At 57.2% G+C, this 15,271-nt stretch overlaps 1 protein-coding gene across 6 annotated transcripts; it reads left to right on the top strand.

Moving 5' to 3' along the window:
- The first annotated feature begins 213 nt into the window (after positions 1-213).
- On the top strand, positions 214-12,941 carry STMN3 (stathmin 3). 6 transcript variants are annotated; one of them, XM_080557947.1, is made up of 5 exons: positions 214-1,044; positions 8,201-8,296; positions 8,782-8,957; positions 9,916-10,187; positions 10,228-10,246. In XM_080557947.1, the coding sequence occupies exons 1-5, from the start codon at positions 1,026-1,028 to the stop codon at positions 10,229-10,231; spliced, it is 567 nt and encodes a 188-aa protein (XP_080414073.1). In that variant the 5' UTR covers positions 214-1,025; the 3' UTR covers positions 10,232-10,246. The 6 variants fall into 6 exon arrangements, with proteins under 6 accessions (XP_080414073.1, XP_080414074.1, XP_080414076.1 ...); XM_080557948.1 differs by lacking the exon at positions 10,228-10,246 and adding an exon at positions 10,489-12,941 and having other exon boundaries at positions 442-1,044; positions 9,916-10,107; XM_080557950.1 differs by lacking the exon at positions 214-1,044 and adding an exon at positions 1,167-1,269.
- Positions 12,942-15,271: the final 2,330 nt, after the last annotated feature.

Raw genomic sequence — 15,271 nt, 5'->3', positions numbered from 1 at the left:
CGCCTGCAGCTCCTTGAAGAGCCCATGGCTCCCTGCAGCTGCTGGAAGGGTTTGGCAGCGTCTGCATTGCAGCGCGCTGGGAAACTCGGGGTTTGTCAGCCGGGGGGGATGCTGGTGGCTGGGGGATTGCGTGGGAGCCTCATGCAAAGGGTGTCCGATGAGAAACGAGGTGGGGTTTGTGGTCGGCGGGGTGACACCGGGGTGCTGCTGCTGCTGTCAGCAGGAAATGGGGGGGCTTCCCTGGTCCTGGAGGTGCTGCGATACGTACTTCAAAAGCACAGAGGTACCGGCCTCTAGCAGCAGCCACAGATGGTGAAATGACAGAAAATGGGACATAAAAGAAAAAGAAAAGATGTCCTGATGCTCAGGTGGAAAAAATAGATAAATACAGAAAAGTGCCACTGAATCCAGCAGGCTGTGTTCTGCTCTTCCCCATCTACCGTCTCAGCACCATCACCCCCTGCCTGCAGCCCCTGTTGTGCCCCAAAGGACGGAGCCCAAAAGCACCCAGGCTGCTGGGCCCCCTCCTCCCTGCGCCGCCGGGCTGAAAATGCGGCAAGATTTGGGTCTGGGGGCTGCAGCCCTGCCTCGCCGAGCCACAGCCCACCCGCAGCCCCCCGGCCGGCTCCGCCTGGGGAAGCCTTGCTTAAAACAACGATAAAACCCAGAGAACCGGCTCCTTTCTGCTTTCAAGGGACAAGGAAGGAGAAGCAGCCGAGCCCGTCTCGAGCAGACAAGAAAGGGAGGAAGAGGAGGAAAAGCCATCTTCTGCTGGCGTGCGGCTGGGTGTGTCTGCTCGCTCCCCCCCCTCCAGTGGGGCTGCATTTCTGGCAGGCAGTCCGACTGGGAGGGACCGGGCGTCAAAGCCACCCAGGAAAGGAGGCCTGATCCGCTCATTGCCATTCCCAGCCGGTGACCCCTTCCTTCTCCTTCCACCTGCTCCGTGCTGCGGGCGCTCCGACCTCCCCGCCGCGGGTGCCGAGCCCGCTCCCCATCGCCACCGCAGCCCCGCGCCCCACGGCAGCATGGCCAGCACCGTCTCAGGTAGGGCAGGACCTGGTCAGCCCCACGCTGCCTGGATTGATTTTTTTTTTTTTCTCCTTATTCTGATTTATATATATTTTTTTTTTCCTCGAGCTTTTTCTTTTCTTTTTCTTTTTTTTTTTCTCCTTGCGTTTCGGGGGAGTTCTCCGATGAGGCGGCAGCTGCCATGGCAGCATTGTTCCCCTTCCTCCCCCAGGCACACACCCCTCTGATGCAAGATAGCAGGTGGGCTTTTTATTTTAATACGAATACACATGCGATAAACTTGCCGGTTTAAAATATTGCTGTCATTACGTTGCACCATCGGAAGATGCTGCTGCATGCCAATTAATAATTATTTTTGTAGCGTGATGCAGCTTTTTTTTTTTTTTTTCTCCTAAGAAAAATGTGCTTGTTGTGTAGCTGGATGCAGAGAAATTAGAAATTGCATTTTGTTGTGTGAAGATGATAGATTGCCTAAATGGATATCGGAAAAAAAAAAAGATGCAGACAAGATGCTGATGGTAATGCCCTAAAATATCCCCCCCCACGCCCAACCAGAAAAACCTGGGTGGGTTTCTGTGCATTCTCAGAGCTCCCCAGCCCTGCATTTCTTTCACAGCTCGCTTTTCTCCATTAGGAGATGCTTCAGGGGAGCGGTCCTCTGATGGCGTTGAGTGAAACCAAATGCTGCAAGGGAAGCCCTTCCTCCCCCCTGCAGTAATAATGGGAATAATAGCGTAGCCCGGGGAGCCTGCTGCTGAGGGTCGGCTTTGGCTGCAGCATCCCGGGCTGCAGTGAGGGTGCTTCTCGTGCCAGACTGCTTCCTAAAGACGAGTTTTGCCCCTTTTAGCTGGAGAGTGGGAATTTGAAGGAGTGGGAATTCGAAGGGCTGGGACTGGGAACTCGGGTGAAGGAGAAGAAAATCCCGAAATGATACAATGAGCAGGGGGTGGGGCTGAAGGGTCTTCTTTTCCTTAGAAATAAAATAAGTTTTATCCTGAAACTGCTCTTAATTTTTCAGTGCACAAAGAGGGGCTTGGGTGGGTGAGGCTGAATCCTAGACGTAGGTCTGGATGTAAAGAAAAGACAAAAAGAAGTGGGTAGTGCTTTGTGCCCCCTCCCAGCCGGAGAACCAGCCAGAAGGAGACCAGGCAGCATCCCTTGCTTCTTTCACTGGCCTTTGCCCGTGTCTCCTCCGTGCATTTTCCATCCCTTTCTCCTTTTAAAAAGCAGCGGAGAAAGGGACAGAAAGATGGGAGGTGCCGCGGCGCGGGTAAGGGTGCAGCTGATCCTGGGGGGGGGGGGGGGCTTTGCATTAACTAAAAATGGTGAAGCAGCGCTGTGAAAATGCCTCTTGGTGACAGGCGGCGGTCGTACGAGCGTCGCCGTGCGGGTGGGTGCACGCGTGGGGCAGGGCCCATCCTGCTGCCCCCTGTCCCCGCTGGGGGGACGGAGCGGGGCTCCCAGCCACCGAAACCACGGCTGCTTCGGACGTGACGGGGGGCGAGGTGGTGGGATGAGGGACGCGGGGGCGCAAAACGTGGCTCCTTTTGCTGCATCCTCGCCCTCCCAGCCCGCTGGGATGTTCCACCTGCGGGAAGACGCTGCTTTAACGTCAAAGGGGATCGCGAAGCGTGTGCTTCGGAGGCGCCGCGCTTCCCCCTGGCTCCCTCCACGCAGGGAGGCGATGTGAAGGGGGAGGGTGTGAGGGGAGAGGAGGGCTGTGGCAGGGGGAGGCAGAACAGGGCGCTGGGTGCGCGGCGCGGGAGCGATGCTGAGCCTCGCCCAGCTCTGCAGGGAGCTGCCGCCCCTCAGCCGCTGCCTTCAGCCAGGGGCACAGCCTGGCAAGGCAGGAGGAAAAGGCAAGCAGGTGCTTAAATTAACGGAAAAAGCCTTGTGTTATTTTCTTCCTTATCCCCAGCAAAAGCCAATCCGTGCTGAAGGGAGAGCCGCTGTAATTTGCCTGCAGCTGCCGCCCAGGGGCCAATCCCCCCCCCCCCCCCCCTTGGGAAGATCTCCCTGGCTTCATTTAACCCGACAGGATCCCCGGGATGAAAAGAGCCGGGGCTTGCATCCCCCCAGCCCAGCAGCCATCGCTGGCTCCCACCTGCCTCCGCAGAGCGTTTCCCCCCCCCCAGCCTTGGCCGTGGCTGTTTTGTGCGGCGGCACATGCTCAGTGCAGGCTCAGCTGCGGTGCTGGCCGCGCTGCGCGGGCACAGCACGCAGGGCAGAGCCCTCGCGCCTCCTCCCCGCGCCCGCCGGACGAAGCCACGCGTCGTCGGACACCCCGGAAAGGGGAGGCAGCCCAAGGCCCGCAGCCCCAGGGGGCTTCCCCCACCACCCGCGGGTGTCGGGGGCTGAACGCAGAGAGGCGAGCGGCGGTTCACCGAGGTTACGAAACGATGCGGTACGGGGAGAGCCTCGTGGGGTTTGCTCGGATGCTGGCGTGGCTGGGAAGGTGGAGGCGGGAGGGAACCCGGGCTGGTGGTTCCCGGCCTCGCAGCAGGGGATGGTAGATGTGTCCGGATGGATCCTGGGGTTTTCCCCTCCTGCACTGAGCTGCAGGGGCAGGATGGCTTTCTGTGGGTCAGGGTTACCCCTGCCTCCCTTTTCCGGATGGCTCCGGGGGACACCGCTCAGCGCTGTCCCACACCACTCCTATGGCTGGTGCTGGGCAGAGTCAGACTCCTTTCCACCTAACCTCTCCATCGCCTTGTTCTCAAGAAATCACTATTAATATTCCTTCTCTTCAGTTGTTGATAGAGTACGTATGGCCTGACTTAGTCCCTGTATTGGGACTTCAGTTGTACAAGCCAAGAGAACCTGTTTTAGGTATTTTTGTATTCCTACCAACGTATCCAAACAAGGCATCTAAATCCTTGGATTTTTTTTTTATGATTATTTTCTAAAACATAAACCATATCTTCCTTGATGGCACCGTGTAGATACTGTGATGATCCCTCAGATGCCTCAGAAGAGCCCTTTCTTGAAGTACATCGGTGTCGGTTCAGAGCTGGTGGACGCTTTGTTTGTCAGATGAGTGTGTTCTCCTTCTGCAAAGGAAAAACCGAGATTTAGTGCTCTGATGTGGTAATCAGAAGGTTTGCAGGCGAGGCCTTTGGGACAGCAGTGTGGGCAGCAGCGTGGACTGCAACTTCTTGCTGTATTGGGGTGAACGGGGCTGGTGGCTCTTGATGGCAATACATGGAGGGACCTGAAGCTCGCTAAAACTTCTATACCATGTTCTGCTAATTGATTGGCAGCAACAATCCTGCCTCATCCCTTCTCTCCAAGCCTCTTCCTCCCTGCTGCCCTGGTGACATGGGCCTCACTCTTCCAGGCATAAGCCTAAGATAAAAAAAAATAATTAAAAAAATATATATATATGATTTAGAAATACAAAAGAGCTAGATCAAAGACCATGTGTATGTGCTGTAGCACTTAGGCGCACCTCAGATGGTGAAGAGCTGCTCAGCATATTTTCAAACAGTCCTTTTATTCTTTTGAGGTACCTCTACACGTTCAGTGCCGTAATGGAGAATTTTGCATCCTCTGAGGGGTACAAAAATATCGCTGCATAATGGACAAGTGCCCCTCAGTAAACGAAAATGAAACCAAGATCCAAAGAGACCAAATGTCTGCCTGGAGTCACACAGCGTGGCTGTACCTGACGCAGCATGGCACTGATGAACTTCTGCCTTATCCTGTTCCCAGCTCCTTGGCAGCTCTTTGTCTCATCCCAACCTGACCGCACAGATCTGCATTTGCCCCAAACCCACCAACACGCTGGGACAGCCACCTCCGTTTTGGCTCCTTCCTCTGCTTTATCAAGCACCCCAGTCCGTGCTTCTCCCTCCTGGCGACCCATCGCCGACCCAGCCCAGGCTGCTGGCTCTCTGCGGCACAGCTCGGCCCCCGCGCTCCTGCTGAGACAGGAGGGGGGAGATTTCCTTGGTTATTTTCCTGCAGGCGCTCCACATGTTCCAGCCCCAGAGCCCGAGTGATTTGCTGATCTATTGGCTGCCTGTAATGTGGGTTGATGGTGCAAATGAAACCTAGGAGGGCATGAGCCAAGTGGTTGGAAACCCCTGCTGGGGGGTGGTTCAGCAGATGTCCGGCAGAAGGCAAAGTGAGCCTCACATCTGCCTGTCCTCGTGGACAGCTCCAAAAACGGGCCCACGTTCACTTCTGAGCCTCGCATCTCTGAGACGCTGCCTGGCATCAGCGTGGGGCGCGACCTCTGATCTGCACAACCCCTCCAGTGACTTGCCGGGCTTTGTTTTCCTTTTTCAACACCAGCGGAGCTGTATCGCTCCCATTTTCCCGGATCCCGCTGGTTTCACTGCTTCCCCTTCCTCTTCTGGTTGTGTGAGCTCTTGTGCTGTCCTGGTGGTGGATGTTGTGTGGCAGGAAGGTGGACGCGAGTTGGTCTGAGACAAAGGTCTGGCCGTTATCTTCACGGCAGCGTTCTTACCGGGTGAGAACACCTGCACCCTGTTGTACTCCGAAGGCTCCTCGGGGATTGCGGTTGCATTTATTGTGTATGTGGCACGGCAGGATTTGTGCTGAAGGGCCCCGTTCCCCATCTCTCTAGTTCCTTTACCTTCGGTTTGTGTTTTGGCTACATTTATAATCGGACTTTTCTCATCTTTTCGTGGTATAATATTCTTTATGGAAGCACTTTTTGCTTCTCCAAAGCTATCTTTGCGAAACCAGCGATTTTCTCGTAACAACCTTCCTTTGACCTTGCTACCAGATGTAGCACACTCATTCCCATCCCTTTAATTGTCTGGATTCACACAAATGAGCCTCGCTGCGCCTCTGGTTCCTTAGGAATCACCCTGCGTTGGTGTGGTGCCTTACCAGCCCATGTTTTGCCGGGCATCATTAAACAACTACCAAAAAGACGTCTGCTCAGCTTGATTTATCTGGTTAGGAAGCGGAGAACCCAATGTTTTGGGCGGTGACGGGCTGGAGCTGGCAAGCCCTGCGGTCTCACCACCCCACGGGAGGTGGTTCCCTTTGCTCAGCACCGCTCCCATCCCCAGCCGCTGCTCCTTGTCCTGCTCCCAGTCTGTACAGCGCCAGACAGACCCAAACACAGACAGCCAGGACCCTCCTCTCCTTGCAGGACGCCTGCGCTTATTTAGCCTGCTAACGGTGTGTCGGCCACCTCTTTTTTGTCACTGAAGGTGTCAGATCAAAAAGTGCACGAGGATGGGGGCATCGGGGTGGCAGCTGCTGGCTCTCAGAGCTGGGGGTCGTTCCGGGCTGCCCCTCGTGGGCGATTTATTTTTTGGGGTGGGGATCGGGGTCGGCTGTTTCCCAGGGGTCAGTTGCTTTTCCCAGGGGTCAGATGTTTTCCCAGGGGTCGGCTCTTTTCCCAGGGGTCATCTCTTTTCTGAGGGGTTGGTGATTTTCCTAGGGTCGGTTATTTTCCAGGGGACAGTTTTTTTTTTTCCCAGGGGCTGGGGTCAGTTTTATCCCAGGGGTTGGGGTCAGGTTTTTTCCCAGGGGTTGGGGTAATTTTTTTTCCCAGGGCTGGGTCCTTTCCACCCCTTGGTCCCCAAGTCCCCGCCGTGGCACCAGGCAGGGCTGGGGGCAGTGGTGCTGAAGGGACAGCTCTGCACCGCCGGGACAGGGCCGGATCCTGCCCAGGGCCCTCGCCCTGCTGCCGCTGCCGCCGCCGTTGGGCAGGGAAGGTCCCGGTGGGATTAAGGCAGCCGCTACCAAGTGAAATCCCTACAACAGACCTCCTGGAAGGCAGGGCTGCAGCGTGCACCCATCTGCACAGGGAACCATGAAACCGGCACCGGGGACAGCTGCTGAAGTTCAAGGACTGAAACCCAAAGCGCCGGGGTTTGTAGCAAGTGCTAGGAGACAAACCGGTGGGTCGGGGATGTGGCACGTCTGCTTGATGTCTCGGTTCCACCCAGGACCATCTGTAATGGTAAAGAAAGGACCTTGGTGCTTTAGGTTAAGTGCTGATGTCTCCCATTTCAGCCAGGGGACCCCGCTCTGGGCTCCGGCAGCACAGCACCAGGCACCAGCTTCCTGCCGCGCGCCACCAGCCCAGCACAACGCGGCGCTCCCAGAGGCTTTCCAAAGTCCTCGTCACTAGGAACAAAATCGAAATGTCCTGCCCTGTGGCTTGCATCGCTGATTAAACTGCCCCTGTCGGGTACACACATAACCACGGAACTGGGCAGGGCACTGAAACGGGAATGTGGAGCAAACTGAGAAATGCTCAATAAAAATCTGAGCTGCAGGGACCGCTGGTTGGCCCAAGGAGGGTGTTAATTGGGATGAAGTTCCGTGCCTAGGAGGAAAAATAAGTGCAAGGATGAAGCAGGCGTATGGAAGCACTTTTCTTCTGGCAGAGTAGCTAAGGGAAGGCAGAGGAGCAGATCTGAAAGATGTCTCTCAGAAGCTGTGCTACACAGATTTGTACTGCCTCAAAATTGTTCTGCCTCTGATGCTTCTTCACATCGCAAAGGTTTGGGGGGCTCCCTTTCCTGGCCTGCTGGAGGGTCTTGCCGTTGGGGTGGTGTGGTCACTGAGGGTGCTGCAGAGCATCCCCTGGTCACAGGGACGCTGAGCAAACCTGAGGGCTCGTAGCAGCAGAGCTCGAAGGGATCGTGCATCTCCCTGCCCTTTGCAGAAGCAGTTGGGGACTGCAGAGCAGCACCAAGCCCTGCCTGCACGATCCCACCACGTCCTCCCTTGCCTGCTTCGGCGGTGAATTGTGAAATACTGGGAACTTGCCGAGGGCTGAGAAGTGCTTCTGGGTGTCCGTGGGCATCCTTTACCTCCCAGTCTGGAGGTGGGACGCAGAAAGTGTCTGGGCAGCAATGGCTGTGGGGTTAATTTCAAGGGCTGAAGCGCGTCAGCTCCGTTGGAGGGAAAATCTTCCACAGGAACTCACGCCTCCAGACATGGTAAAATCCTACTGTCTTCCCATGATGCTGCTACGCTGGTCGCTAATTTAGTCTACTCTAGAGCAGATACTCCTTGGGGAACTTTTGGCAACCTATGGCAGCCTGGAAAAGCCTCCACAGAGCCCGGTAGCTACAAACAGACCTCCTGGTGCCCACTTGCTTCTTTTCTCCATGAAAAAAAAAAGAGCTACCATTGCCATTAGACTCCCTCCTCATTGCTATTTCTTATTTTTCAGCCTACAAGGAGAAAATGAAGGAGCTGTCCCTGCTCTCCCTCATCTGCTCCTGCTTCCACACCCAGCCGCACCCTAACACCATCTACCAGTATGGAGGTACGTAACCTGCTCGCGTGCAGGCTGCAGAATTGTCTCCAAACGCCCCTGCCGGCACGTCGTTCGATGTGGGAGCTCGCCAGCACCCCCCAGTCCCCTCCTGGGGCAGCAATCCACATCTCGGCCCAGGCCCCTCAGTTCGGTCTCCTTCCCAGTTGACTTTATTAAGACACGGCTCGCGTCTTCCAATATCTTTCTGCAGAAGGCTCGCAGAAGCTGCTGGCGGGGCTGTCTGGTTTGTGCTGGGGCGACGCACTGCATTAATGGCGGTGTGGCCTTTCTGCAACCGTACTGGGAATTTAAAATAATTGTATTGGTCTGGGGGGGATGAAGCTGACTCATTAGGAAATTCTGGAGATAGAGCAAAATCACCCAGGTCAAGACAGGGGGATTAACACATTATTCCCACGTGAAGAGCTCAGTGCCCTCAGGCCAACGCTCTCCCGGGTGTCGCAGTCCACAGAGCTCTTGTTTTCTCCCCCAAGATATGGAGGTGAAGCAGCTGGACAAGAGGGCATCAGGTCAGAGCTTCGAGGTGATCCTGAAGTCGCCTTCAGATTTATCTCCCGAGAGCCCCATCCTTTCCTCCCCCCCCAAGAAGAAGGACCTGTCCCTGGAGGAGCTGCAGAGGAGGCTGGAGGCTGCAGAGGAGAGGAGGAAGGTAACGAGACGTGGCCTTTCGGTGGCGGGTACCAATCGCGCCAAAACCTAAAGCGGGCTTCTCAGGAGCAATCTAAACCGACCAGCGTTAGTGTTCTTACCCTTAGCGTTACTCAGCTGTAAACAGTCAGGCAAGACGTGGGGATGATGAAGGTTTGCAGCCTGTTTCGGGCAGGAAATCGGGCTCGATGGCCACGGTTGTCCTGTTCCTACAACTGCAGAGCTGTTCGGAGCCCTCTCTGGCCTCGTGGGCATGACCAGGCTATGGCAGAGCTCTTGCTCACCTGAGTTCAGCTTCAAACCTCGCTTTTCTAACAGCTGCCTGTGCTACTTCCCAGCTTTTATCGTGAAATATCTTCCAGTGAAAAATAACAGAAAAGGACAAAAACTGCAGAGTAAGGCACAGGATAATTGTTAGGACAAGAGGGAATGGCCTCAAGCCATGCCAGGGGAGGTTTAGGTTGGATATTAGGAAAAATTTCTTCACTGAAAGGGTTGGGAGGCATTGGAAGAGGCCGCCTAGAGAAGAGTCACCATCCCTGGAGGTCTTCAGACGTGTAGGTGGGGTGCTCGGGGACGTGGCTCAGTGCGGGGCTTGGTGCTGGGTTGGACCTGGTGGTTTTTGATGTCTTTTCCACCCTAATGATTTTAGAATGGGTGGTGGGAAGGAGGAGAGAGGTGAAATAATTCAAAGACCGAGGAGGACCCTGGCAGGGGGCTTCTGCGCCCCCCGTGCCTGCCCCCGTGGTGCTGCTGGGCACCTGCCCCCGGCACCCGGCTGAGCCAACACTGCCCCATCACAGGGAGGAGGCGACCGGTCCAAGCGCCTTCCCGGCGGAATATTATGGGCTGGAGGGAGGTGGAGAGGGGGCTGTTCACCAAACCTCTCGGGGGAGGCTGCGGGGAGGCTGAAAGAGGCTCTCCCGCCGGCTCACGCGCCTTCCCCGGCGCCTCGCCAGACCCAGGAGGCGCAGGTGCTGAAGCAGCTGGCGGAGAAGCGGGAGCACGAGCGGGAGGTGCTGCACAAGGCGCTGGAGGAGAACAACAACTTCAGCCGCCTGGCCGAGGAGAAGCTCAACTACAAGATGGAGCTGAGCAGGGAGATCCGCGAGGCGCACCTGGCCGCCTTGAGGGAGCGGCTCCGCGAGAAGGTAAATGCACGGGGCTCCAGGGGAATGTGTGGGGCTCCAGAGAAATATGTGGGGCTCCAGGGAAATGCACGGGGCTCCAGGTAAATGCCTGGGGCTCCAGAGAAATGCACGGGGCTCCAGGTAAATGCCTGGGGCTCCAGGTAAATGCACGGGGCTCCAGCACCCATGGGTGCTGCAGGCTCCAGACCCCGGGGCTGCAATGGGTATGAAACTGCTCTGATAGCTTTTCTTCTGGCTGGTGCAAACCCTGCGTGCAGGACAGGAGGAAAATAGAGCTTGCAAGAGCAGAAAGTGTCAGCCTGTAGCTGTCGAGAGACACCCTCCGCTCTGGGCTTGCCCTAAAGATTTACCTGCCTGCTGTCCCCTCTCCTGTCTTTGCAGGAACTGCACGCAGCCGAAGTTCGCAGGAACAAGGAACAGCGGGAGGAGATCTCTGGATAAAGGGCTTTTCTACACATCTAGCACCTGATTCCTGTTAACAAACCAACCAACCGACACATTTTATTTTGTTTGTCTAGATGCAGCGTTTGGTTCTCCATCCCCCCCATCCCCTGGTGTTCGTCCCCCAGCTACACGCTTCTCTATCTCTGCATCCTAAATCGTTGGGTACTTGTGGGGATTCACAGATCATAGGGACCTCTAAGCAGAATAGCAACTAGCTCACACGAAATAGAGAATCAGTGGATCAGTCGATCAATCAGCTTCTTTGGAGGGTTTGTCCTTTTTTAAAAAATATTTCTTAAACTAATGTAAAAATGAAGATACTAATAAATTCAACCAGCAGTGTCACAGAGATACGGATTTCTTATCCGGGGCTTTTAGTACTCTCGGTGTTTGCTCTGAGCCAAATCTCAGTTTCAGAATAACGGGAAGGAAGTGATGATTTCTGTGTGTGTAGTGGAGTAACGAGTAGAGCCGTGTTTGCCAGCGCTAGGAGAGGCGTGGGAGAGGCAGGGGCTGGCTGTGGCAGCGGGGGCGTGCAGCCCCTCGGCTCTTGGCCATTACCCGAGGCCAGCCCAGGCAGGCAGCGACCCAAAAATCCTCACCTTCTGGTGGTTCCCGTGTGGAAACAGCTGGGGGGGCTCTCCCAGAGCTCAGCACCACGTCCGCACCGTCCCCATCCCCGTGGGCGCTGGCTGCTGCCCTGGCAGAAGCCTCGGCCGGGCAGCACGGGAGCGGTGTGGTGATGGGCTCCGTCGTGGGGAGGGGACGCAGGGTCTGCAGCTGCCCGGTGCTCCCGAGACCTCCCTCCGTAGGAAGGCAGCTCCAGCAGGGACAGGGCAGGGTGGTGAGATGGCCTTTTAGCGACCGCGATAACCACCCTGCCCTCTTCCCAGTGACGGATGTGGTTCCTCGGTGCCATCGCAGGATGGATGCTGAGGCCAGGGAGCACCGGGCAGAGCCCCAGCGTGCGGCAGGGACGGGACGTGCCGCCCTTCTGCGTGGTCCTCCCTGCCCGGCTGCCTCGGGCGAGGCAGAGCTGAGCGGGAGCAGCTCTGCAGGAAGGGGGAAGGGATGTTCCCATGCTCGTTTCTTGTCTATCTTTAGCTTTTCGAGGCCTATTTTTAAGCCAACTTCGTCTCTCCGTGGAGGTAGAGATGAGCAGGGAATACGCAAGCGTGGCGTTAGCGGCTGACGGTAACGTCACCTGGCTAGGTGACTGTCACAGCCTTCCTGAGCTGCAATGTCACGGCTACGTGCACCACGGGGGCTGCCGCCCGCAGCGCGCTGCCCACCTTGCGCCCGCTCCGCTTTTGGCTTGAAAGACTGAAAAAGAGGCAATGTTGCGTCTGACGCCGGTGGGGAATCGCCACCCGATCGCTGTGGGGCCTCGTAGGGTGCGGTGCTGGGCAGTCGGCCCTCGTGTGAGCACGGTCTCGGGGCAGGATTTGGCAGAGGAGATGGACGGTGGAGGCTGCGTTCGTTTGGGGCAGAGGGCAGTGAGAACCCCCCTCTGAGCAGAGCTTAGAAATCGCTGTGGTGGCGCGCTTTGGATAGAGCAGAGCGGCGGTTTTGGGGCACGGCACCGGTGGCATCCCTCCCCTCCTCCCCGGCTGCTGTCTCAGCACAAGGAAAGGGGCGCGCGAGGGCTGCAGACATTTAATTCAGGGCCGTGGTGCCCTCTGCACGGCGTGTGGCCGACGTGTTGTGCCGGGGGGGAGATGAGAGATGCCTGCGCTGGGTTTTGAGTCCTTGGGGAAGTCGCTGGGGGAGTGGGCACAGGGGCTGGGGCGAGGAATGGCAGCGGGTGAGGATGGCACACCGGGAGCCGCCTCACCCGCCTCTCCCCCCGCTCTTGAAAACCGCGGCCGAGTCTGCTCAGAAGCTGACCTTTTCTGCCTACCCTGTGCTTTACTCGCGCAAAGAATTTGTTACGGCCTGGAGTAAGCATCGGGCGGCCACAGAAACCCAACAGAAAGCCAAAGAGCAGCTGCTGGAAATCAGATCCCTGGGCTCTTTGCTGATCCCCCAGAAGTCCTGGCCAGATTTGGGAGCGACCCCTCTGTGGCCGCAGCACGTTTCGATGTCCGGGGAAGGCTCTGCCCCTGGAAGGAAGGGCTGCCTCCCACCCAGCCCCTTTTCCCCGGGGTTATCGGTGAGCCCCAGCCCCGGCCAGTGACAAAACGTGATTTTGGGCAGAGAGGGAAAAGGAGCGGAAGCTGAGGGTTGAATTTCTTAACCAGTAGCTAACGATCAGTTTATAGTAGCAGCTGTCTTAGATGAGCATCTGTGTAGAGCGCGGCGTCACCGCCAGCATCACCTCATTCATATAGTGACGAGAAATTTTAAAAAGTTTAAAAAAAAAAAAAATTTAAAAAGTAATTTAAGCGAAATGTTTGTGTGTAAGAAATGGTTGAAACTGTCTAATGTCTGTGTCCCGCGTTGGCGGGATCTGAGAAGGTATCTGCAAGATATTAACCCTGTCCTGCTCTCTGTGGTGCTGAGTGTTTGCTTGGTGTGTAATTCTGACCTGGAGCTTGTTGTAAATACTGTTTTTAGTACTATGATTATTATGATTATTATTATTATCAGAAATGTACTCATGAGCAGGAGTCTAGAAGGAGAGAAACGACCGTTTTCCCTCTGTCAGCGGGGCGCACAAGCGGCTGGAGGCGGGCAGCAGGGATGGGGGCAGCCGCCCGCACCCAGCCCCGGGGCTGGGGAGCCGGGGGCAGCGCGTCCTGCGGGCGGGCAGCGGGGCCGGGTGCTGCGGGTACCGGGAGGAGAAGGACAGAGGGATGGAACGAAGGTGATGCTTGGGATGCGTGCTGCGTTTCGGTACGGTTACCATAGCGTGAGCTCATGTGCAAGGGTGAGACTTGGGGTACAAAAGCCCCAAGCCCCCGGTGCCGGCCGTGCTGGGTCAGAGCCACCCTCGCCGCGGTGCCTGAGCCTCAGGCTCCGTCCCTGCCCGGGTCTTGCAGCTCGGTCCTTCGTGCCTGCCGTCCTCCACGTAAGGCCAGCCTTGTCCTCGGGTGGAGGCTTGTTCTTGCAGTAGGTTTGCCTGGCGGTCAGTCCCACAGGGAGCTCAGAGGAGAACGACCCAGCAAGGGGGGGAGCCCGGCACGTGGTGCCCACGCAGGTGTGAGCCCTGGGAAACCCATTTTTCTCGCCGTTGTTGGGTTGGTGCCGTGAGGTTCAGTGGATGTGGCCGGAAGATGCGTTGCTGCGGGGGGAAACTCAAGCACCAGAGAAGCAGGGATGCGTTGGGCTGAGCTCTGTGCCGGTGACATCGGGGGACTGGTGCTGTCACCGTTGTGCGATGTCACACAGGGCTGGATGCGCTCGGTGCCACGGAGGTGACTGCGTGAGGGACACGAGGGGACCCGATCCTCACCCCGTGCCATGGGTACTATCGGGGGAACGCGCACAGCGAGCATGGGATCTTCCTGCTCCTGGGGCTGCCGGTGGTTGTGTGCTGCAGCGTCCTTCCTGCCTCAGCTGCGACTAATTAAGTGTCCTCATTAACAGCCTCACAGTCCCATCCTCTGTCAGTCCGGCTGTGATTTCACCGCCATTCCCACAGCCCGTGGTCGCAGTCCCCAGGGTGACGGTGCAGGTGGCGGGGCTGGGTTCCTCCCTGCTGCCCGTAGCTGCTCCGTAGCCGGGCTCTGCAGAGGCAAACGCGAGACTTCGTGCTCGGTAGGAGCCTTTCCTCGGGGCGCCCCGCAGCGCTCCTGAGCTGATGGAGGACCCGTGGCTGTGCGAGGGAGGAAAATGAGGCGGTGGCAACGGATTGGTGTGCACGCACCTTGCACAGAGCTCTCCTGAAGGGCCTCTGATTCAAGCAAGGCAGGAAAGCTGAAGCTAAATTAGTTCCCGGGTGATCAGTGGGTCTGTGCGGGAGCTGCAACAAAGGGCCTGAAAGCCCCAGTTCCAGCTCTGCTCACAGTCATCCTTCGTGGCAAAGTGCTCAGCTCAGGGTGCATACGGGGGCTTTCAAGGATGCTCGCCACTCAGACTGCTTCTGGGCCGCGCCTTTTCCTTGTCTTGTCAATCGTGAGCCGTGAACCAACCTTGCTGTAAGCGAATGCGGGGTTTCCTCCGGGTTAACCTTCTGGGGACAGCGGCAGTTCATGCAGGCATCCTGCACTGGGGGCAGGCGGTGTCGCTGCCCCTCTTACCAGGCGAACTTCAGCTGGCTTTAGCTTAGCCCAGCTGGCTCCCCGGCCCTGAGCCTGGCCGGTGTGGCTCGTTTCACCCCATCGGGCTGGGCACACCACACCAAAACGCAGAGGTGGAGACCATATGTGCACAGACACTCCTCCTACCCCTTGAAATGAGTCAGGGAACGGCTGTTCATGGTGCTAGAGCTTTCTCACCACCCATGCTAGGGACGAGACGACGCAGTAAGGCCAGTAACCTCCACCGCCGCAGGCAGCTGTGTCCTGAGTAGAGCAGAAGTGCAAAGTGCTCCGAGAATGGGAAGCACCAAAGCACGGAGCCGTGTCTCACCCCAGGGAAGGTCGAGGTGGCACGGCGCCATCGGGTGAGCTGTCACCTCCCAGCCATGCTCCTGTCCCCCGGCAGCTGCTGGGGGCTGAGCATCGCCGCCCGCCACGGCTCTGGTGGGACGGGGCTGCGGGGTGGCGAAGGGCTCCCCATCGCTAGCAGAGCCCGGTCTGGTTCCCGTGGCTCTACCGCGTGCATTTCGTTGTCAGCT

This window comes from Anser brachyrhynchus, assembly GCF_964034855.1.
Source record: "Anser brachyrhynchus genome assembly, chromosome: 16".
NCBI lineage: Eukaryota > Metazoa > Chordata > Aves > Anseriformes > Anatidae > Anser > Anser brachyrhynchus.
This window is presented reverse-complemented; position numbering and strand designations above follow the sequence as displayed.

Excerpts from the sequence above, each read along its gene's own strand:
- STMN3 (XM_080557947.1), top strand. Across the intron at positions 8,297-8,781 it reads CACCATCTACCAGTATGGAG|ATATGGAGGTGAAGCAGCTG; the intron begins GTACGTAACCTG and ends TTCTCCCCCAAG. Across the intron at positions 8,958-9,915 it reads CTGCAGAGGAGAGGAGGAAG|ACCCAGGAGGCGCAGGTGCT; the intron begins GTAACGAGACGT and ends GCGCCTCGCCAG.